At 47.5% G+C, this 20272-nt stretch overlaps 1 protein-coding gene across 1 annotated transcript in view; it reads right to left on the bottom strand.

Annotated features, from left to right (window-relative positions):
- Positions 1-20272, bottom strand: part of LOC103797759 (collagen alpha-2(IV) chain-like) — a gene marked incomplete at its 5' end in the record, with an annotated part of 23539 nt that overhangs the window by 2778 nt on the left and 489 nt on the right. The window contains 19 exon segments of the mRNA XM_009069989.1: positions 868-1154; positions 1397-1588; positions 2785-2901; positions 3960-4106; positions 4888-4986; positions 5107-5268; positions 6958-7085; positions 9042-9186; positions 9680-9751; positions 11535-11642; positions 12916-13023; positions 13842-13874; positions 13877-13909; positions 14294-14357; positions 15138-15319; positions 15699-15824; positions 17008-17151; positions 19224-19394; positions 19972-20133. Of these exon segments, the coding sequence (XP_009068237.1) occupies positions 868-1154; positions 1397-1588; positions 2785-2901; positions 3960-4106; positions 4888-4986; positions 5107-5268; positions 6958-7085; positions 9042-9186; positions 9680-9751; positions 11535-11642; positions 12916-13023; positions 13842-13874; positions 13877-13909; positions 14294-14357; positions 15138-15319; positions 15699-15824; positions 17008-17151; positions 19224-19394; positions 19972-20133 (2480 nt within the window).

Genomic DNA, 20272 nt, shown 5'->3' with positions numbered 1-20272 from the left:
ATGTAAAGTGGGAGGAAGAAGGAGGAAGGGGAGGACATTTGGAGTGATGGTGTTTGTCTTCTCAAGTCACCATTCTGTGTGATGGGCCCTGCTCTCCTGGAGGCGCTGAACACCTCCTGCCTGTGGGGAGCAGGGAATTAATTCCTTGCTTTCCTTTGTTTATGTGTGCAGCTTTTGCTTTATTAAACTGTCTTTATCTCAACCCATGAGTTTTCTAGTTTTTACCCTTCCGATTGTCTCCCCATCCCCCCAGTGGGCAGTGAGGGAGCAGCTGTGAGGTGCTCTGGGGTTCAGCCACAACAATCAGCTTCTTGATAGTGATGTACATAAGTGACTCCTAATCTTTAGCTGTGAAAATTCTTTGTAGGCTACTGTCACACCTCAGTGCAATGTTATTTGTTAATACACAGCTGTCCCTTTGTTCTGCTCTGAAGTGCAATTTTGCAACACAAAGTAGGGACTCCAGATGCTGTTCTGACAAGAGACAGCTTTCTCTGACATTCACAGAACTATTGTTCCTCATCTTCTGCTTCCTACAAACTAGTTTTGCAGTTTTCTGGTGCCCCAGTGTGATGCATGGTTTTAGTGCTACTGGCTCTGAAACAGAGAAACTTTCCTGGTGTCTAAGACAAATTTCACAGAATCAGAATAATCAGAATTGGAAGGGATCCTTAAGGATCATCAGTCCAACTCCTGCCCTGCACAGGACATCCCTGACAATCACACCCTGTGCCTGAGAGCATTGGCCAAACACCTCTGGAGCTCTGTCAGCCTCGGGGCTGTGCCCACTGCCCTGGGAGCTGTTCAGTGCCCAAACACCCTTTAAACCCCAGTGCAGCAGAAAATGTGACAGAGGAGACCACATACCATAAGGAAGGAATATCCAATCCACAGACTGCGCCAGCCTTCAGGGCAGTGAGGAATAGAAGCCTCTTGGCTATGGACAGCAATGGCCACAGCTGGGGCCTCGCAAACCGAGCAGCGACTGATGTATGGCTTGATCTCATCTTCTGCCACAGGCATCATTGGCAGAGGGGCTGTGGTGGAGAGCCAGTAGGACTTATCATTTCGACTTGCATAGTAGCAGATGTCCCCAGGGTTGCAGTAGAGGAATGGCATGGTGCTGAACAGGGACAAGCACGAGCCAGCCAGCCCTGGGGAGAAAGGAGAAGCAGAAAAGACATTATGGCAATCGTTCTCACAGAAGACAATGCATATTTTCAGCTTCCTGCTCTTTCCCAAGCACCTGCTAGTAAAACCCAGTGCTCCAGAGTGGCTTTAAAAATTGCCTAGGAGGGTCTCAAGGCACTCCATGCAGGCACACAGTTCTCATCTTCTCATTGCGGTATCTCCTAAGCCTGTTTGCTGCAGTCACAGCACTGGGAACTGCACATACCTAGATCCTGGTTGTGTGCTTTCTCCTGGCCTTCGAAGTACAGCAGGCTGTATCCACTCCAGAGTTTGTTCATGCCAACTGGGCACATTGGCTCTTGATCAGACTGGCTGTGCTTGACCAGCAGGTAGCCCATGCTGACGCTGCGGCCCTGCATGCCTGGCAGCCCAGGGCTCCCAGGGCGGCCTGGCTGGCCTGCAGAGAGTGGGGAGAGAAGGAAAACAACTCAGTTGATGCTCCCACAAATGATCTGATGCTAGCTGATATTCTAGCCAAGCTGCTGCTGAGTGAAGCTTGACTACATGGTGCTCTTCTTGTGGAAGTTATTAAAGGAAGAGCTGCAGTTCTAGGGTGATAACAGTTGGTTTTGAAGGAGGTTGGTGCTGGTTCAGCCCCTCTGGTTTCTAAGAGGATGTATTTCATGTCAGACCTAGGGAAAGTTGCAAATGAAGTTCTGATGAATTGGGGCATACTTTGTACAATACAGATCAGCAGAGTTTTCCTTCAAAAAAGTCCCAGATCAAACAATGGCTTTGGAATTGTTTGCATTTCAAGACAGGCTGAGGGAGTTGGGGCTGTTCAGCCTGAAGGTTGTGTGGAGACCTCAGAGCTCCTTCCAGCAGCTGAAGGGGCTCCAGGGAAGCTGCAGAGGGACTCTGTGTTAGGAGCTGCAGGGACAGGACAAGGGGCAATGGGCACAAATTGAAGGAGGGAAATTTAGGTTAGATCTTAGGCAGAAGTTTTCCCTGTGAGGGTGGTGAGACACTGGCACAGGTTGCCCAGGGAGGCTGTGGCAGTGTTCACAGCCAGGTTGGATAAAGCCTTGAGCAGCCTGATCTAGTGAGGAGGTGTCCCTGCCCAGGGCAGGTGGTTGGGGCTGGATGATCTCTAAGCTCCATTCCAACCCCTAAAATTCTATGATTCTATGATTTGTTTCATAGAATTCAAACTATGCTCTGCAAATACATTTTTCTCTGTGTGCTTAGCTAATTAAGACAGTAATAGTTCTGCTCTTTGATTGAATAAGGACTCAGATATTTCTTTTACAAATACATTCCCTTAAACCTCATCTATCCAAATATCGCCTACCCAGTCATTCATCTCCATGAATGCAGCTGTTAGTAAAATACTAGGCTGAAAACTCTGAAAGAGGAAAACCAATATGAAAATACACTCAGATCAAAACAAACTCACATGACTGGACTGACATCTACATCTACCAAAATTTATTCTCAAAGTATTGATTTAAGATCAACAGTTAGTTGCCCTGTGTAAGAACCTATGAAGACAGAATTTGCTCTCTCCTCTCCTTCTAGTGATGTAGTAGCTACAAAGCAATTCATTGTAGTGAAACAAGACAGAGGGAAGAGGTGCTGGGTGGTATCTCTTACCTTCAAGTCCCACTGGACCCTGAAATCCTGTTGCTCCTTGTTCACCTCTGGGACCTGGAGGAGCTGGAATTCCACCCCTGCCCTGGAGTCCTGGCTCTCCAGGTGAGCCTCTGAAACCTTGGACCAACAGTGATTGTAAGCACAGTGACTGCAGAGATATCAACATGCTACCCACTTGGCTAACACCTCCTCTACTTGTATATGGTTGGTCCTACGTGTCAGGTTTACTAATTTACACTTAAAGGCAAGATCCTATGGCCTTGCTCAGGCCAAAAGCACCAACTGCATTGGAAAAGATTGCAGGGATCAAGACTACACAAGCCTCATCCTTCACTCTTGGTACCACCCAACTCTGATGAGGCTCACAGCAAGAGGTTCACTGCACAGGATCCACACACCACTAACACTACATTATTCCTGGAATGCTGCACACAGTTCTGGTGCCCTCAACACAAGAAGGACATGGAACTGTTGGAGCAAGTCCAAAGGAGGACACCAAATTGCTAAGAGCACTGGAGCATCTCCCTATGAGGACAGGCTGAGGGAGTTGGGGCTGTTCAGCCTGGAGAGGAGAAGGTTGTGTGGAGCCCTCAGAGCCCCTGCCGGGATCTGAAGGGGCTCCAGGGAAGCTGCAGAGGGACTCTGTGTTAGGAGCTGCAGGGACAGGACAAGGGGCAATGGGCACAAATTGAAGGAGGGAAATTTAGGTTAGATGTTAGGCAGATGTTTTCCCTGTGAGGGTGGTGAGACACTGGCACAGGTTGCCCAGGGAGGCTGTGGCTGCCCCAGCCCTGGCAGTGTTCAGAGCCAGGTTGGATGAAGCCTTGAGCAACCTGGTGTGGTGGGAGGTGTCTCTGCCCAGGGCAGGGGGTTGGGGCTGGATGAGCTCTAAGGTCCTTTTCAACCCCTAAAGTTCTATGACTCAATGATACCCTGGGCTGACAGCACACCCACAAGGATGTGCACATTTCCACCAAAGTCATTCAGTCTTGATTTGAGTGAGATCCACATCTGATACTGCTTTGGCTAGGTGAGGGGGAAAGCCAAGCCTCAGCTTTGAAAGTCCAAAAATTAACTCTCCTCTCTGGCTTACAGAATTTGAAGTAGAAGAGAGTCAAAGCTCTGGTGGCCTCACTCTCCTAAGGGGAACTGAGCTTTCAGTGTGTGATTCCTACCTGGATCGCCTGGTGGACCCTGAGGTCCTGTATCTCCTGGGCTTCCTGGAGGTCCTATATTTCCACGGGGACCTGGTGAACCCTGTTCAGCAACCAGCCTTGGTGGAAGAGGGGGCAGCCCAGGAGAGCCTGGAGGTCCCTGGAAGCCTGTGATTAGAAGCAAGATGAGATAGTTTGATTAGAAGAAGACAAACCACCCTGCATTTTTCCTTAATGTGCTCTCATTCACGGATATGTTGTTCTTACTTGGCTGCACATGGAAGAGAGGGACTACAGTCTGCAACTCATCACCTGGGGTATAGCAGCTATTTTATACTGGAGAAATGTGTGTGAGTGTGGGATCTCCAAGGTGAGACAACCTCCAAGTATGAGATAATCTCCAAGAGATTGTCTTCTCTTGGACAGTCCATAGATAAGCAGAAGGAAATGAATGATGCTACTGCTCCCTAGTTTATGCCACAGAAAGCTTGGAAGTTCCCCTCAAATAGCCAACAGCTCTTTAAGGGGCCAGCACTGCCTTTGGTGGGCTTCAAGAGACACAAATACAGTATGGTGTAGATGAAGGATCTTAAAGCTCTTTCTAAATATCCACTATGTCTGCTCTGGAGGATTCATTTAGATCAGAAATTCTTCTAGGTTTTCAGTCCTGAAAGTGGCTCTGATTTTGGATTTTTGTGCGAAGTAAATTCCTTTTTTAATTCTTCAAATTAACTTGTACCAATTAAATTCGTGAAGGCAAAAAGTTGACTACTCATGTTAAATTCTGGCATCTGTGCACTGCAATTTCCAGGAGTCACACAGTCCTGGGGGATGGAGAGGACTCTCCATCTCTAAGTCCCCCAGCCCAACCTCTTGCTTGAGGCAGGACTAGTTAGGTCAGCTGTATGGAGCTGCAAAATGAGTCACATCTCTGACTGCACTTACTTACCTGTTACTCCTCTATCTCCCTTGGGCCCGATAGGTCCCAAGTCACCTGGAAATCCTATTGTCCCCATGGAGCCAATGACACCAGGTTCACCCCGAGGACCTTGAATGAAAAACAACAGGTGGCATCATTGCACCTCAGCACACCCCAAGAGAGTGTAAAGGTCATGCCATTAAGCTGCTGTAGCATAGGAAGTTCCCAAAAGGCATTTTCCATCCTTACCTTTTGGTCCAGGGAATCCAGGAAGGCCAGGTCTCCCTGCTGCTCCAGGATCACCTCTACTTCCTTTTGGGCCAATCTCTCCAATCATACCTATTTGTCCACTTTCTCCTTTGCTTCCTGGTGGAGCAGGTGTTCCAGGCTGCCCCTGGGGTCCTGGATAGCCTGTTTAGAGGAGACAGAGGTTGTAATCTGTTTGTGCTTCAAACCTGGGCACAGAAGGAAATAACAGAAGTCTCTAATTGTATCCCATCAAGTTTTATTGCCTTAACTTAAGTGAGGAGCACATGTTCAGCTGCCCAGTAGTCACCCAGCAGTGGTGCTCCTGCTCTCAGGCTGGCACACCCTGCTGCAGGGGTGACAGGGGAATTAGGGCATGAAGCTCCCACAAAGCATAGCATTGTCCCAAACAGGGTTTCAGCAGAAGTGGAGGACAGAGCCTTCCATGAGCTCTTCCTTTCCCAACAAATGCCTCACTTCACTCCATCCCTCCTCCCTTCATCCTAGATTCTCCAAGTAACTAGAGAGAGACAGGAGAGCAGTGAGTACCTGACTCAGTGCCAGGTGGTACATAATCCAAGGACATACTTGATTCCAGATGTTCAACCAAAGCACTGAGATACATGGAACAGTAAGTACTTCTTGATGTCTTGGGAGTTATGGGAACAGCTTCTTTTTCTAGCATTGCATATGGCTTGAAGCTAAACCTGGAAAGTTTCTCTTCAGTTACCTCTGCTGCTTACAAGACATTTGGACCTTGTTTCCAAGGTGAGAGTGACTTACTGCCTAGGGGTTTGAGTGGGGCATCTCCTGTGCTGCCTTTGAAGTTGGAGCACAGGTGGATATGAATACAAGGTACATGTGGCAATGTGAGAGTGAGCCAGGCTTGTCTCACACTTTTGGCTGGGAGATAATCTTTTGACTTCCTGCCACACACCTTTGGATGCAGCCCAGGATTCCATTGGCTTTCTGGGCTGAGCTCACACTGCAGCTCATGGGGAGCTTCTCATCCACTGTCACTCCCAAGTCTTTCTCCTCACTGCTGGTTTCAGTTCCTTCCCCACCCAACTTGTAGCTGTGCCTGGGATTGCCACGGCCCAGATGTAGGGTGTAGGACCTAATACTCCTGCTCCCACTCCCCTGGCTGCTTGTAGTCTTACTTTTTAATCCAATGACTGCCTGGAGAGTGGGAATCAATATGCAGAATTAGGCCAGCTAACATTCCCTTTCCCCTTGGAAACTGTGCTGGTTTTCATCTGGTTTTTGCTGAGTTGACATAAAAATCTCCATGCATCATGTAAAGATGGTAGTGGGACACCTGCAACTTTTGCTACAAGCTCTTTGGAGTGGCACTGAGGTGTGAAATGACTGTGCAGTCCACTAGGCAAGACGTGTATCAGCCTCCAAAGAGAGGCAGGCTCATATATGTGTGAGAGGGACGGGCTCATAGCAGAGACCTTTAGAGGGATGGGCTTCCCAGTGTAACTTAGCTTCCATGGTAATTTCACACAGGAGAACTCTGTAAATGATTGAGAAAATATTCCATACCCTTGTAAATCTGCCAGAGACCTCAGATTTTAAAGCAGTAGATTAGCATATTGCTTATGAAAGTTGTTCAGGGAATTCTGGATGATTCAATCTGTTCTTTGCATGGAAGTCAAACCCTTCCATCAGGACAACCTGGAGGAACTGCCTTTTGCTGTCCCTATCATCCTATGTACCACTAGTTCTGTCCCATGCACTTCAGTGTTGTGACAGAAGCAACAATGATGCTAACCCAGTACCTAACCTCCTGAGGGTATGACCTTGTACCGAATCCTCACTGATGTCTGAGGGGAGCTAGGTGTGGATTACCTGGCACTCCATGTAGGCCTGGGGAGCCTTTATCACCAGGATATCCTGATATATTTGAAAACCCAGGAGGCCCTGGGAATGCCAAAGGGTCCTGGGACTCCTGAAAGGAAGAGAAGAAAAAATCAGTACTGCAAGGAAAATGCACAGTTGCAATTGAAAGGACTCAACTTAGACTGAACACAAAGAACGGGATTTTCCACAGGGAAAACACCTGCATTTCCCAATAATTTTTGACTTAGTTTGTCAGATGATGTTGTGCAAGTTTCTCTGAAAAGAACCAAATACTAGTCCTGTGCCAAAGCTCTCTGGATAGCTGCTCACATCCCACTGGATGAAATGCTGATAACCTTGTGCCTGCCAGGTGAAATATTACCTCAAGACTGGAATTACTCAAAACATCCTAGGTATCCTGGAGCAGGCAAGAAAGCAGCTTTGTTCCTCTGTGCCCTGTGGAGTCAGGGGTCACAGACACTCAGGGGTCACAGACACTTAGGGCTTTTTGAGGTCAGGGAAAACCAAAGGTTTTTATCCAGGAAGTTTTCTATGGCTGAAAAAATTGTTAAATGGTTCAAAATCTGCCCCAGCAGTAGCAGATTGTTCTTTTATGTCAATGGAAATTGTCAGGAAGCCAAACCCTCCCTTTTGCTTATTCATTTAAAAACCAAGTACTAACATTTAATTGTGGCAAACGAACATGAATGAGGTAAGTGAAGGAGCTGTTTCTTTCAACACTTGACAGTAACTCTCCAAATGGTGTTTGAGATGGCACAGTGTGTTGGTAACAACAAAGTGTGGCACAAAGGAGTCAGAGTGAGCCATTGAACCAGGCAGGCAGAGGCAGGAAGGTTTTATATCTGTGTCAGTCCTTAATCCTTCCAGAGCCAAATGAGTAGCAATCCCAATGCTGCAATTAGTTGATTAGTTCGTAACATCAGCCTGGTGGGTTCTTGCTGGAAGAAAAGCAGGTGGTGAGGCACACTGGGTGAAGTGCAGGCCCTGGGAGGTGGGATGGAGCCAGAGGGCTGTGCCCTTCCTCGTCATGAGGGGAGATGGTGCCAGCACAGCACTGGGCACAGGAACAGTCCCCAGGTGTCAGAGGGACCATCACAGGCTGATGGATACTGAGGCTTTCAGGGCAAAGGTAAGTATTGATAGATTTGCAACAGAAAGAGAGAAAGAAAAGCCATAGTGTTTGTGTAACTGGAGCTTCAAGAGAAACGTTCTGGGAGCTGAGAGAAGCCTTGGGCAATTGCAGCTTGCTGAGCTCTGTGGGTGCTGCAAGATGCTGCCACCACAGGGAAGGACCCAGTTCTGTCCAGTACTGGGCAATTCTCTGCTGCCCTTAGTCAAGGGCTGGCTGAGCTGCAGCACCAGCTCCAAACAGTGACCTTCCCAACTTCGGGAGTTCTTCTAATGTGACTGTCCACACCATCCTGCATTTTGTGGCAGTTCCAAAACCCACGGCTGAAACAAATAACAACTTGTGCTGGTTTGGGCTGGGACAGAGCTAACTTTCTTCCCAGTGGCTAGTGGGGCTGTGTGTTGGACTTGTGCTGAGCACAGGGGTGATAATGCAGAGGTATGTTTGTTGTTGCTGAGCAGAGCTCACACAGAGCCAAGGCCTTTGCTGCTCCCCATCCTGCCATGCTGGTGAGGAAATTGGGGGTGCATGGGAGGCTGGGAGGAGACACAGCTGGGACAGGTGACCCAAACTGACCACAGGGATGTTCCATACCATAGGAGATCATGCTCAGTATATATATATGTATATGAAGTGGGAGGAAGAAAGAGGATGGGGAGGATGTTTGGAGTGATGGTGTTTGTCTTCCCAAGGAACTGCTCCGTGTGATGGTCCCTGCTCTCCTGGAGGTGCTGAACACCTCCTGCCCATGGGGAGCAAGGAATGAATTCCTTTGCTTGTGTGTGTGGCATTTGCTTTCCCTAACAAACTGTCTTTACCTCAACCCATGAGTTCTCTAGCTTTTACCTCTCTGATTCCCTCCCCACCCACTGCTGTGAGAGTGAGCGTGAGGCTGCGTGGGGCTTGGCTGCCCCTGGGGTCAAACCACAACACAAGTGGATACCATTCTCTGGAATACAAACCTGGAACACCTCTGTCTCCCTTCTGGCCTGGAGGTCCTCTGCTGCCTTCCACTCTGCTTGGCTCTCCTGCTTCTCCTTTGTCACCCACTGGCCCTGGGAACCCTGCAGAGCCATATCCATCTGGACCTGTTGTGGAGTGGTATAAAATTGAGAGGAGAGATTAAATGTTTCTGCATGTAACATGTAACCACATACATAGCATGTGAATTTAAAAAATACATTAGTCTTAATGGCTAATTGGAAAAAAAAAAAGCTTCACAACAGAAAAAAAGGCCTTGAGGCTTTAACTTTCTGAGAGGAAAGAAGCTACGATGCCATTGTGCTGCAATCCATCTGTGGGGTCACAGAGTGTCTGAAGTTGTTTGCCAGAGCCCACAATAAAGGAGCACATTCATAGAATCCTAGAATCCTAGAATCAGCTAGGTTGGAAGAGATCTCAGAGATCATCAAGTCCAACCCTACCATCGTTACTAGATCATGGCACTAAGTGGCACATCCAGTCTCGTCTTGAATCTGAGTTTTCAAAATTCCACACTGGGCTTTGGAGGACACAGCTGAGAAAGTCATATTGCAAAGCTCTGTCTGCCCAAACTTGCAGCTAACACAAAGTTGTGCCTACCTGGTGAGCCTGGTGAGCCCTTTGTGCCTGGCAAGCCATGCAGCCCACTGATTCCTCGTAGGCCAGGTGAGCCTGTTTTGGAAAGACATTCATGATTATTATCATAGTCTGTATAAATTCCTAGGCAAAAAAATATCCAGTGCTTGAATAGATACTAGTCTGTGTTAAAATTTGGTGTATTACATGCCAATTAATTCAAGGAGCTTATTCTGAAATATACCACACTGTGGTTTTGTGATTGGCAAATTTTGTTACTATCTGATCAGCTCATTACTCTAGAGAACGAAACAGCTCTGATGCATCTGGTAACATGCCATTGCTTTCAGTCTTGCTGCCACAGGTTTTTTAATACCCATTTGGTTTTCCAGAATCCTCAAACCAAGACAATTATGGCATAATTGCAGGGTCTAAGTGTGGTTATAAGAAAGTTGTCTTCAGGAGAAATCCACTCTGTGCCATTTCAAACCCAAACCCCAACAAAATGTGTAAGAGCTGCTGTTCCTGATGTTACAGGTAAAATTTATGCCACCTCTTTGTACCTGTCAAAGTATTAAGCATGATGTTAGAGCTATGCAGATGTCTTTAACCCATGGCCAGAGCTCCAGCTCAGAAAAATGGGTGTCTGTCTCTCTCTTCACTGTCTATAAATGCAGCTCTCATAACCATATTAGCTTAGCTCTAATGCAGATTCAGACAGATGAACCTTGCTGAAAACAGGGCAGTTTCTGTCTGTAAGATAGACAAAAAATCTGCTTACTTAATATATTAAGGAGCTACTGGTGAGATTCTGTATCCTGTGATACAAACAGCTTCAGTTTAAACTAGCACCTGCATTTTGATACCACAATTATGTCTCAGCCACAAGTCATTTATCCTTGAAACGAGATATTACATCTAGTCACAGTTTCTGGTGAGGATGTGGGACAAGTACATTGCTTGCAGAGAATGCCACGTTGTAATGCTCCAATGCTGAATAGCAGTTCCCTGGCTGCATTTTAAGTGTTTTTTGGTTTTTCTCTTCCCAGCTGCCATGGAAAATGAAAATGTCTCCTGAAAACTGCTCTTCTGCTTGAAGGAAGTCATCATCAGTGAAAGGGAGCAGAGAAGACACCAGAAGTCATAAATCCAAAAGCAACCACATGTCCTTGTTGATGTACCTGGACTGTGTGAGGAATAACTGACCTCGACAGCTTGGAGAGATGGGCAGAGCAGAACCAACTGAGACTCAGCAAGGGCAAGTGCAGGTCCTGCCCATGGGGAGGGATAACCCCGAGCACCAGCACAGGTTGGCACTGACCTGCTGGAGAGCAGCTCCAAGGAGAAGGACCTAGGGATCCTGGTGGACAACAGGCTGTTTGTGAGTCACAGTGTGTCCTTGTGGCTAAAAGGCCAATGGAATCCTGGGATGCATTGGGAAGAGCATTGCCAGCAGGGCAGGAAGGTGATCCTGCCTCTCTGCTCAGCCCTCAGGAGGCCACACCTGGAGGATTGTGTCCAGTTCTGGGCTCTTCAGGGCCAGAGGGACATGGAGCTCCTGGAGCAGGTCCAGGGGAGGGCAAGGAAGATGCTGAAGGGACTGGAGCACCTCAGTGATGAGGAAAGGCTGAGGGAGTTGGGGCTGTTCAGCCTCCAGAAGAGACACTGAGAGGGACCTCATGAATGGATTCAAGCCCATGAATGGGAAGTGCCAAGAGGATGGAGCCAAACTCTTCTCAGTGGTGGAAACCAGTAACTGTTTAGTAGAGGAAACTCTGCCATTCTGAACTGCAAATAGCCCTTTTCTTCCCTTTGACCCCAAAGAAACAATAGCAATGCTGTCACTAAAATGACTGTACAGTTGGAGCTGGATCATTACCTGCTTGTCCCGGTAAGCCAGGCCAGCCAGGACTTCCCTTTTCCCCTTGAAATCCAGGTGTGCCGGGGCTTCCTTGCTGCCCTGGAGGGCCAACCAGTCCTGGCAAACCTGTGTGACAACAATGAATCATTGCTCATGAGTGTCCTCAAAACCAATACCCAAACCATGGACTTGGGCTGCCTTCATCCTCCCAGGCAGCAAACCCAAGGCTTTCTCTTCCTGATGTCACTGTGTGGCACTGCACTGCTCACCCAAGTGGGAGACAACCAGAGAGAGCCAAGGGAGGAGAGACAAGGTACAGAAGAACAATTCAGTACAAAATTCAGGTTTCTGACAAGCTCAGACAGGTAGTGAGTCCTCCTATTAAAATGAAACTTCACTTCTACTGCCAGTTACAGTAAGAATTTAATTTCTGTGCACCTCAGTTTCCCTTTCTGCTGGCACTGCTCACCCAAGTGGGAGACAACCAGAGAGAGCCAAGGGAGGAGAGACAAGGTACAGAAGAACAATTCAGTACAAAATTCAGGTTTCTGACAAGCTCAGACAGGTAGTGAGTCCTCCTATTAAAATGAAACTTCACTTCTACTGCCAGTTACAGTAAGAATTTAATTTCTGTGCACCTCAGTTTCCCTTTCTGCTGCATCTGCCTTTCTAATCTAACTGGAAAACCTGCCCCAACCCTGGCAGTGTTCAAAGCCAGGTTGGATGAAGCGTTGAGCAACCTGCTCTGGTGGGAGGTGTCCCTGCCCAGGGCAGGGGGTTGGGGCTGGATGAGCTCTAATGTCCATCCCAACCCCTAAAATTCTCTGGTTCCATGTTTTGGGGCAAACACTTTCCCAGTGAGGTATCTATCCAAACTGTTCCAGGCTTAGCTGGAGCTTCTAATCCCTCTAATTAGGGGAAATGTGGAGTATCTGCTCTGAAGGAGCATTTCCATGATCCTCCTGCAAGAAGATATGTTCTTAAGCCACAGCTGAAGCTGACTTGGGTTCCCCAGTGCTCTTGTACAGTTAGCCTGGCTCAAAGGCTCTGGAATTGTGTCCTGGGGGATGTTGACTTCATATATGGCAGAGAAGGTCACCAGAAATCCCACCTCCTTGTAGCATTGAGATAACATTAGAATACCAAAGCATGCCAGCAGTAAACACCTTGACTGGACACGTGGTTACTATCACAAAGGAAACAGTGGTACGAAGCAGAGTTAGGCTCCAGAAATTTCCTCTTAACTTCTGCTGCGAGTTCCACATTCTCATCACAGCTCCTTCCCAACTTACAGAATGATCAACACGTTCAAACACGTCATGACTTTCTATGGAAAAGAGTTATTTCCTCTCTCTTCTTAAACAGTTTTATTCTTTGGAGCATAAGAAGAATGTTTTACCTTCCTGTCCCAGGGAGCCAGGCACACCCTGCGTGCCCTTGAGGCCTTCAATGCCACGGAAACCAGGATCACCACCTTCACCTTTCGGTCCTGTGCCTCCTTTTATGCCTGGAAAACCACAAAACCAGTATATTCTTTTAATAATCTTTGTGCAACCCCGAGGTAGCAAGCAGAATGTGAACTTGGCTGCTGAAGGTCCTGGTCTTGCCACATGAAGGCAATTCTTCTAGTCAGGGTACTTGCACAGCCTGGGAGAATTGAGAGTCATCTGCCCAAACCATCATTAAATTTGCCTTTAGAAGTGTTCCCCAAATGTTGTGGAATATGATGTTCAAGTGTGCTGCATGCGCAGACAAATTTTAATATATTACCCAACCATCCCAACCCCAAATCTACCAGACTTTGCTATCCCAATGTGCTGGTTTCAGCCAGGACAGAGTTAAACCACAACGCTCAACTTCCATCACCATGGCCAGATATTGCTTCTTCTGTCATCAGTGGCAAAAAGTGATATGGAAATCATTACTGGAGCTCCATGTGATTGATATTTACTGCCATACCAGTACTTTAGGAGGTAAACATAGCACACACTCATTTCACTAAAGAACAGATGAACCTCTCCAGGAGCTCAGGTTCAAGAGCCATCAGGAGCCCATGGTGAGTTCCCCCTGTGGACTTTAGCATGTGGAAAGAAGTCCACCCAGAGAGTAACTGTGGAATGAATACCTGTCAATCCTGGCACACCTATTTACTGCCATACCAGTACTTTAGGAGGTAAACATAGCACACACTCATTTCACTAAAGAACAGATGAACCTCTCCAGGAGCTCAGGTTCAAGAGCCATCAGGAGCCCATGGTGAGTTCCCCCTGTGGACTTTAGCATGTGGAAAGAAGTCCACCCAGAGAGTAACTGTGGAATGAATACCTGTCAATCCTGGCACACCAACTTCCCCGGCCTGGCATTTGGTAGGTTTATAGTATCTCCTCGATCACCTATTCCAAGCAAAAATGAACACATGAGCAGTAAGGATTTAATTAAAACAGTATTTCCTCTTGTTCTGAAGGAATTGCAACTTCTGAGGGGAAATTCAGTGATTCTCTTCATTGTAGAATAAAAGAGGAATAAAGTAAAGAAAGAAAAAGATCTCTAGAACAGCCTCCCTCCCTGCCATGGAGGGATTTATCTACAGACAGGAATTGTTGCACAAAATCAACAGCATTAACCTTTTCACAGCCTCCCACATCTACCGTATCATTCTGCAAGACTGCAGGGAGACTCACTCAGACTGAAGGTCCACTAGGACTCTTCAGAACTTAATGAAGAATGTTTGAAGGGTAATGAATACAAAGAGCGTTCAGAGAAGAGAACAAACTCACCTATTTCTCCATGTGAGCCAGGAGTACCAAAATGGCCTGAGATACCTGGAGTGCCCTTTTCTCCCTGTCACAGGATTGAAAACAGGTATCAGACAACGAGGATGAGGAGTTATCCAACCTTCCAGGCAGCAGAGAGTAACTTATTTTGCAGCCAAAGTGAATCACGATGAATTTCCCTCTAGAAGCTAAGATTCTTAGACTCTTATTTACTGTTAGATGAGTGACAGTGAGTAATTTCTAGCAGTGAGACCATCAGTCCTGGGAGGAAGAGAAAACTAAGCCCAGCACTGAGAATAACTTTTACCATCAGCAACAGATCCAAGGACCTCAAAGGAACCATCTTGGTCCCCATGGGCACAGAACTGGCACATGAAACTTGGATGGTTCACAATGAGAAAGTAGAGAAAAACTTGGATGGTTCTCACAATGAGAAAGTAGAGAAAAAACTCTACTTAATGAATGTTGGAGGGATCAAGTATTTTATCTCCACCTGGACATGGGGAAGAAATTCTTCCCTGTGCAGTCTCTGAGCATGGAACAGATTGCCCAGAGAGGTCGTGGATTCTCCCTCACTGGAGGGGTTCAAGGACCACCTGGACACAACCCTGAGCTATGTGCTCTAGGGTGGCCCTGCTGGAGCAGGGAGGTTGGACCAGGTGACCCACTGTGGCCCATTCCAGCCTAACTGGTTCTGGGATTCTGTGACCTATTTTTCCAATGCTTATTGCATTTTCATCTTTGCACTGCAGTTGTTCAGCAGAATTTCAAGGGGCAAATGCCACTTCCTGGAGAAGCTGAGTGCCAGCACAAGGACACCCTTATTCCTGCGTGGGCATGAACTCACCCTGACTCCTGTGCTGCCAGGGAAGCCTCTGATGCCAGGAGAGCCAGAGGGACCAGGATACCCTTTGAGACCCGTCAGCCCCTTGGCGCCGATGTCTCCTTTCACTCCAGCCACGTAGCTGGGATGCCCAGGGGAGCCTGGGGTCCCTGTCTTTCCAGGAACACCTGGCATTCCCTTGCTACCTGCAGGTAGGGAGGAAGAAAGATAAATAGGGGAAGACTGACATGCAGCTCCTTGCAGGTAAGAAGTTTTACTGCTCGTGGCCTTCTCCAAACACGGCAGCAGGGAAGACTGACATGCAGCTCCTTGCAGGTGAGAAGTTTTACTGCTCATGGCCTTCACCAAACGCGGCACCACAATGTGCCTTACACACATGACATCAGCCCCAGAGCTGCCCTGGGGGTGACTGGGAACACAGCCAGGAGGGTTCACCGTGAGAGACTTTGCTGGGAGGGCTGCAGTGCAGTGCTGCAATGAGTGAGGAGGAGTTGATATGGGAGCTGAGAAGACACTGATTGATAGCCCTGAATGTGTTTGCTTTGCTTTGCTGTGACCACTGACCTTTCGAGCCAAAGAATCCCTTCGTGCCCCTTTCTCCAGCATCTCCTTTGTCACCTTTAACTTCCAGCATCATGCTGGGCATGAGCTTTGGGGGGTCTCCTGGGGGGCCTTGATCCCCACGGTCACCTAAAGGGGAAAAAAACCCAACTGTGTTGCACACACAGCAGCACTGTGCTGGAAAAAGGAATTAACATCTAATCTGGCACAAGCTACAGAAAATCCACTTGCTTATAGCGTAATCTGTGTCAGTACAATGTGTCAGTGGAACAGTCACACATAAGAAAACTTGAAAACTGAGTCATTCTTTTGCACATACAGTCCTGGGGAGCTGGGCTCAGGCTGCTCTGTGAGAGAGAATTTGCCTCTCAGCAGCTCAGCTAGGAATCATGTTTGTAAAATCCTCTGAAATCATGGTTTATAAAGAAACCTGGAAAGCACACAGGAGAAAGCACAGGAAAATAAGTTAGTTCCAGGGAAAGGGAAATTCTCAGTCAAAATGCCTTGAGCAAAAGGAAGTGTTTGGATTAGTTACGAGTTATGTTGTGCATTTCCTTGACTTTATGGTTACTGGTGACATCAGTACGTGATGTCCTGGAGAAAGGACCCACATAGACTGTATGACTGTCTGCAGTTCTTTGTGGGATGCAGAGACAGGTCACCCACCCAGACTTGTCTCCTCAGATCATGCAGTCTTACACTTCTTCACTCAGAAGTGTATTTGCACTTTTCCTTGCAGGATTTCTTTTCACACCTGCCTTTTGCTCAGACCCCCCCTGCACTACTGGGGTCACTGTTCTGCAGTCTCTGAGTTGCAGACCAGTTTTTCTGAAGGATCTATCTCAGGGTACCTAGAAGGAACATTTTGGCCTGGTGGCAAAGTGTTTATTGAAAGATAATTGCAAAGAAAAGAGTTACAGTTTTCATTTCACTGATGATATCAGTGGATATGTTTGTGACTTTTAACTACTCAATTGCCTGGTTTCCTGAATATTTCAGTGCCTTTAGATGCAACTGGAGGAAAACTCAAGTATTTTCCCCTAAACACCTCATGCTTTCTGGGAAAAGGCTCTGTTGACACAGAGGTGCCACTGTCTGAGCTCAGGTGTGTAATGAGATGTCTGTCTCCAACCTTAGACATGCAAAAGTTCATGGGAGCAGTAACCTTTCCCCCAGAGGCCCATGTGTGAAATGGGTGGAGGAATGTCTGAACTAAATTTACCATGTGAAAAATATGTCATCTTTACCTTTGTGTCCTTGTAAAATAGTTCTGCAGATGTGAAGAGCAAACACTGGCACCATAAGCACATACCTTTGAAGCCACGTGAGCCCTGAGAGCCTTTGTCACCCTGAGACCCAAGTGGGCCAAATTCTCCTTTGATTCCCTTGATGCCTGGTCTTCCTTTTAGGCCTGTCATGCCTTTGAAACCATCGATGCCAGATGAACCTTTTAAACCTTCAAAGAAAGAAGGGGAAGAGAATTGTTACCACACAGATTTCTGCAAACTAAGTAAATGTGAACCAGCAAGACATGACTAAACTGGTATGAAAACTTCAGTGCAGCAGTACCCATTTTTCAGGTGCCTTGATGCCCACAGCAATCTACAGCTCTGGGTTAGGCACTCAAGCTCTCTGAGAAGTAGTAGAGCCCCTGAGGTAGTGTATTATCCACTCCTGGATAACTGGAGAAGTTCCAGCTGACTGGAAATTAGCAAATGTGTCATCCATCTATAAGAAGGGTTGGAAGGAGGATTCAGGGAACTCCAGGCCTGTCAGCCTAGCCTTGGTTCTGGGCAAGGTCATGGAGGAGATGATCCTGAGTACCATCACACAGTACATGCAGGGCAACCAGGGGATCAAGTCCAGCCAACATGGATTTATGAAAGAAAGGTCCTACCTGATCAACCTGATCTCCTTCTGTGACAAAGCGACCCGTCTAGTGGATGAAGGGAAGGCTGTGAGTGTGATCTATCTAGACTTCAGCAAGGCATTTGACCCTGCCTCACAGCAAAATCCTAGAAAAACTGGCTACTTGTGCCTTGGCTGGGTGGACTCTTCCATGGGTAAAACACTGGCTGATGGCCCAGAGACTTGTGATGAATGGAGCTGAATCCAGTTGGGGCTGTCACTAGTGATGTTCCCTAGGGCTCAGTGTTGGGGCCAGCTCTGTTTAACATCTTTACTGGTGATCTGGACGAGGGGATTGAGTGCACCCTCAGGAAAGTTGCAGTGTTTAAAAGGTGTCTGGATCTGGCACTGGAGGATCTGGTTTAGGGTTTAGGGGTTCCAGCAGTGACAGGTTAATGGTTGGACTCTATGATCTCAGAAGTCTCCTCCAACCCTGGTGGTTCTATGATCCTATTCTTCTGAAAGATCTGTTCAATGCCTCTCCTAGGGATAAGCCAGGGAGATGTTCCTAGTTCCACATAAGGTTTTTTATCAACCTGTTCTATTATATGTAAAGATATAAATTATGAGGGAGGCCTGGCTGGCCCTTTCTCACCAAAAATTCCCCCACTCCTCTTTTCTAAACAAGAGGATGCTGTTTTATGTGAGTCATGGCAACAAAAAGTTCTTCATTTCTTTTAAATGAGAGCTGGTCAGTACTCCAGAGGTGTCCTAGGGAAAAAAAGTCCTCTTTCCAACTGAATAAAATGAATCATGCATTTTTAAGCATGTCCCCTGCTTTGTGCTTAACTTGGCTTCACATGGAGTTGTATCCTGTTGAAACTCCCTGGGAAGTGTACACAGCTTCACCTTACATACTGTGTGCAGGGCTGGCAGGGGAGGATCTCACCTTCCCGACACAACATTAGCCTCATGCTAAAAGTCACTGTCAAAGTCTTGTGTCTGGCATTGCTCAGTTCACAACCCCCAGCTTCAAAAGACTTTAAAGCCAAGGTTTGGGGAAAGAGCTCTTAAATTTCACTGAAGGCCAGTGGGACTAGGACAGGGGAAAGACTTAGAGAGAGGAGTAAATACTGTATATTTGTTAAAGTGAGAAATAAAACAGCCATTCCCCTTCTAAATAGGGCTGCATATCAGCAGTGGTGGATTCACTGTCCCTGGAGGTTTGTAAGATGAGACTGGATGTGGCACTTAGTGCCATGGTCTAGTAACCACGGTAGGGTTGGACTTGATGATCTTGGAGGTCTCTTCCAACCCAGTTGATTCTATGATTATATGAGCATAGAATCATAGAATTTTAGAGGTTGGGATGGACCTTTATAGATCATCCAGCCCCAATCCCCTGCCCTGGGCAGGGACACCTCCCACCAGAACAGGTTGCTCAAGGTTTCATCCAACCTGGCTGTGAACACTGCCAGGGTTGGGGCTTCTACACAAGCTAGCACTGTGCCAAGCACAAAGCAGGGCAAAACACCCAGTGATTTTGGAATTATTAGGCATAGAATCCTAATTCTTCTGTCTCCAACACAGGTAGACCAGCACGGGATGTGTCCTGTTCCTGTCAGCACAGAACAGCTTTAAGCTACTAGTTGTTTTTCCAAGCAGGTGTCCAGAGCTCACCTTTGTCTCCTGGGAAGCCATCCATGCCACTTATGCCAGGGGGACCCATCACACCACGCAAACCTGGTAATCCTGCATGGCCTGTCTCCCCTTTGTCACCAGACAGACCTTTCAGGCCCACGGGGCCAGGAAAGCCTTGCTCACCATCTTCTCCCCTGGCACCAGGTGGACCTGCCGTGTGAACATGACAACAGGGAGGTTAGTGTTTGGACATACATGATGATTTCACATGAGGCAGCTCAAGAGGGAGAAAATCTCTGTCCTTCTGGATGCATATTGAGGGGGGAAATTAGGATTTCCTTCATCAAAGTACTGCAGAAATGACTGTAAAGATAGAGAAGCTCATCAATGCCAACCAGACTCGTGATCAGCTTGGTTCCATGCTCACTCCTAACAGGATGTTCCCACCTCTTTAACTTAAGAATTAAGCTCCTTTTCCATAAGACTACTCCCATTTGGTAGCTCCTTTCTCCCAGTCTGTCAGCAGCAAGCTCTGACCTGGCTTGGTAGGTGGCTATAGAAGGAAAATCAACAGCTCTGCCAGTAAGGACCATCACCACCCCTACTTCTCATGTGATACCAGCACAGTTTGCAGTCACAGTGACTGCACTGTCCTTTCCCTGGCTGGAAATTAGAGCATGGCATGTCTCACAGCCCCAGGCTTGACTTTCTGCTGTGGAAACCACTCAGTGGCCCTACCACAGAGAACTGGCAGGAGGAGTGTCAGAGGACACCAATACTTCCTCACCGAGAGGTCCTCGAGAGCCAGGCCCACCATCGGGCCCACGGTTTCCTGGTGCTCCTGGGAATCCATGTGCTCCTGGCGATCCTGGCAATCCCATCAGACCAGGCAGACCTTGTGGCCCTGGTTCTCCTTTGGGTCCTGGCAAACCTGGGCTACCATCCGCTCCTGAAAGACCACAGTCATGCATTAGAGAGAGCTTGTCACATACCTTCCCTGTGGATGCACTAGTCTTTCAATGGTTTTCAAGGGGAAAAAAATCAGCAGTGCATCTGAATGCAACAGGGATGAGCAAAATCTGGTTCCC

This window comes from Acanthisitta chloris, unplaced genomic scaffold (genome assembly GCF_000695815.1).
Source record: "Acanthisitta chloris isolate BGI_N310 unplaced genomic scaffold, ASM69581v1 scaffold3582, whole genome shotgun sequence".
Classification (NCBI taxonomy): domain Eukaryota; kingdom Metazoa; phylum Chordata; class Aves; order Passeriformes; family Acanthisittidae; genus Acanthisitta; species Acanthisitta chloris.
The sequence above is the reverse complement of the archived record's forward strand: the minus strand, read 5'-3'. Positions and strand labels throughout refer to the sequence as shown.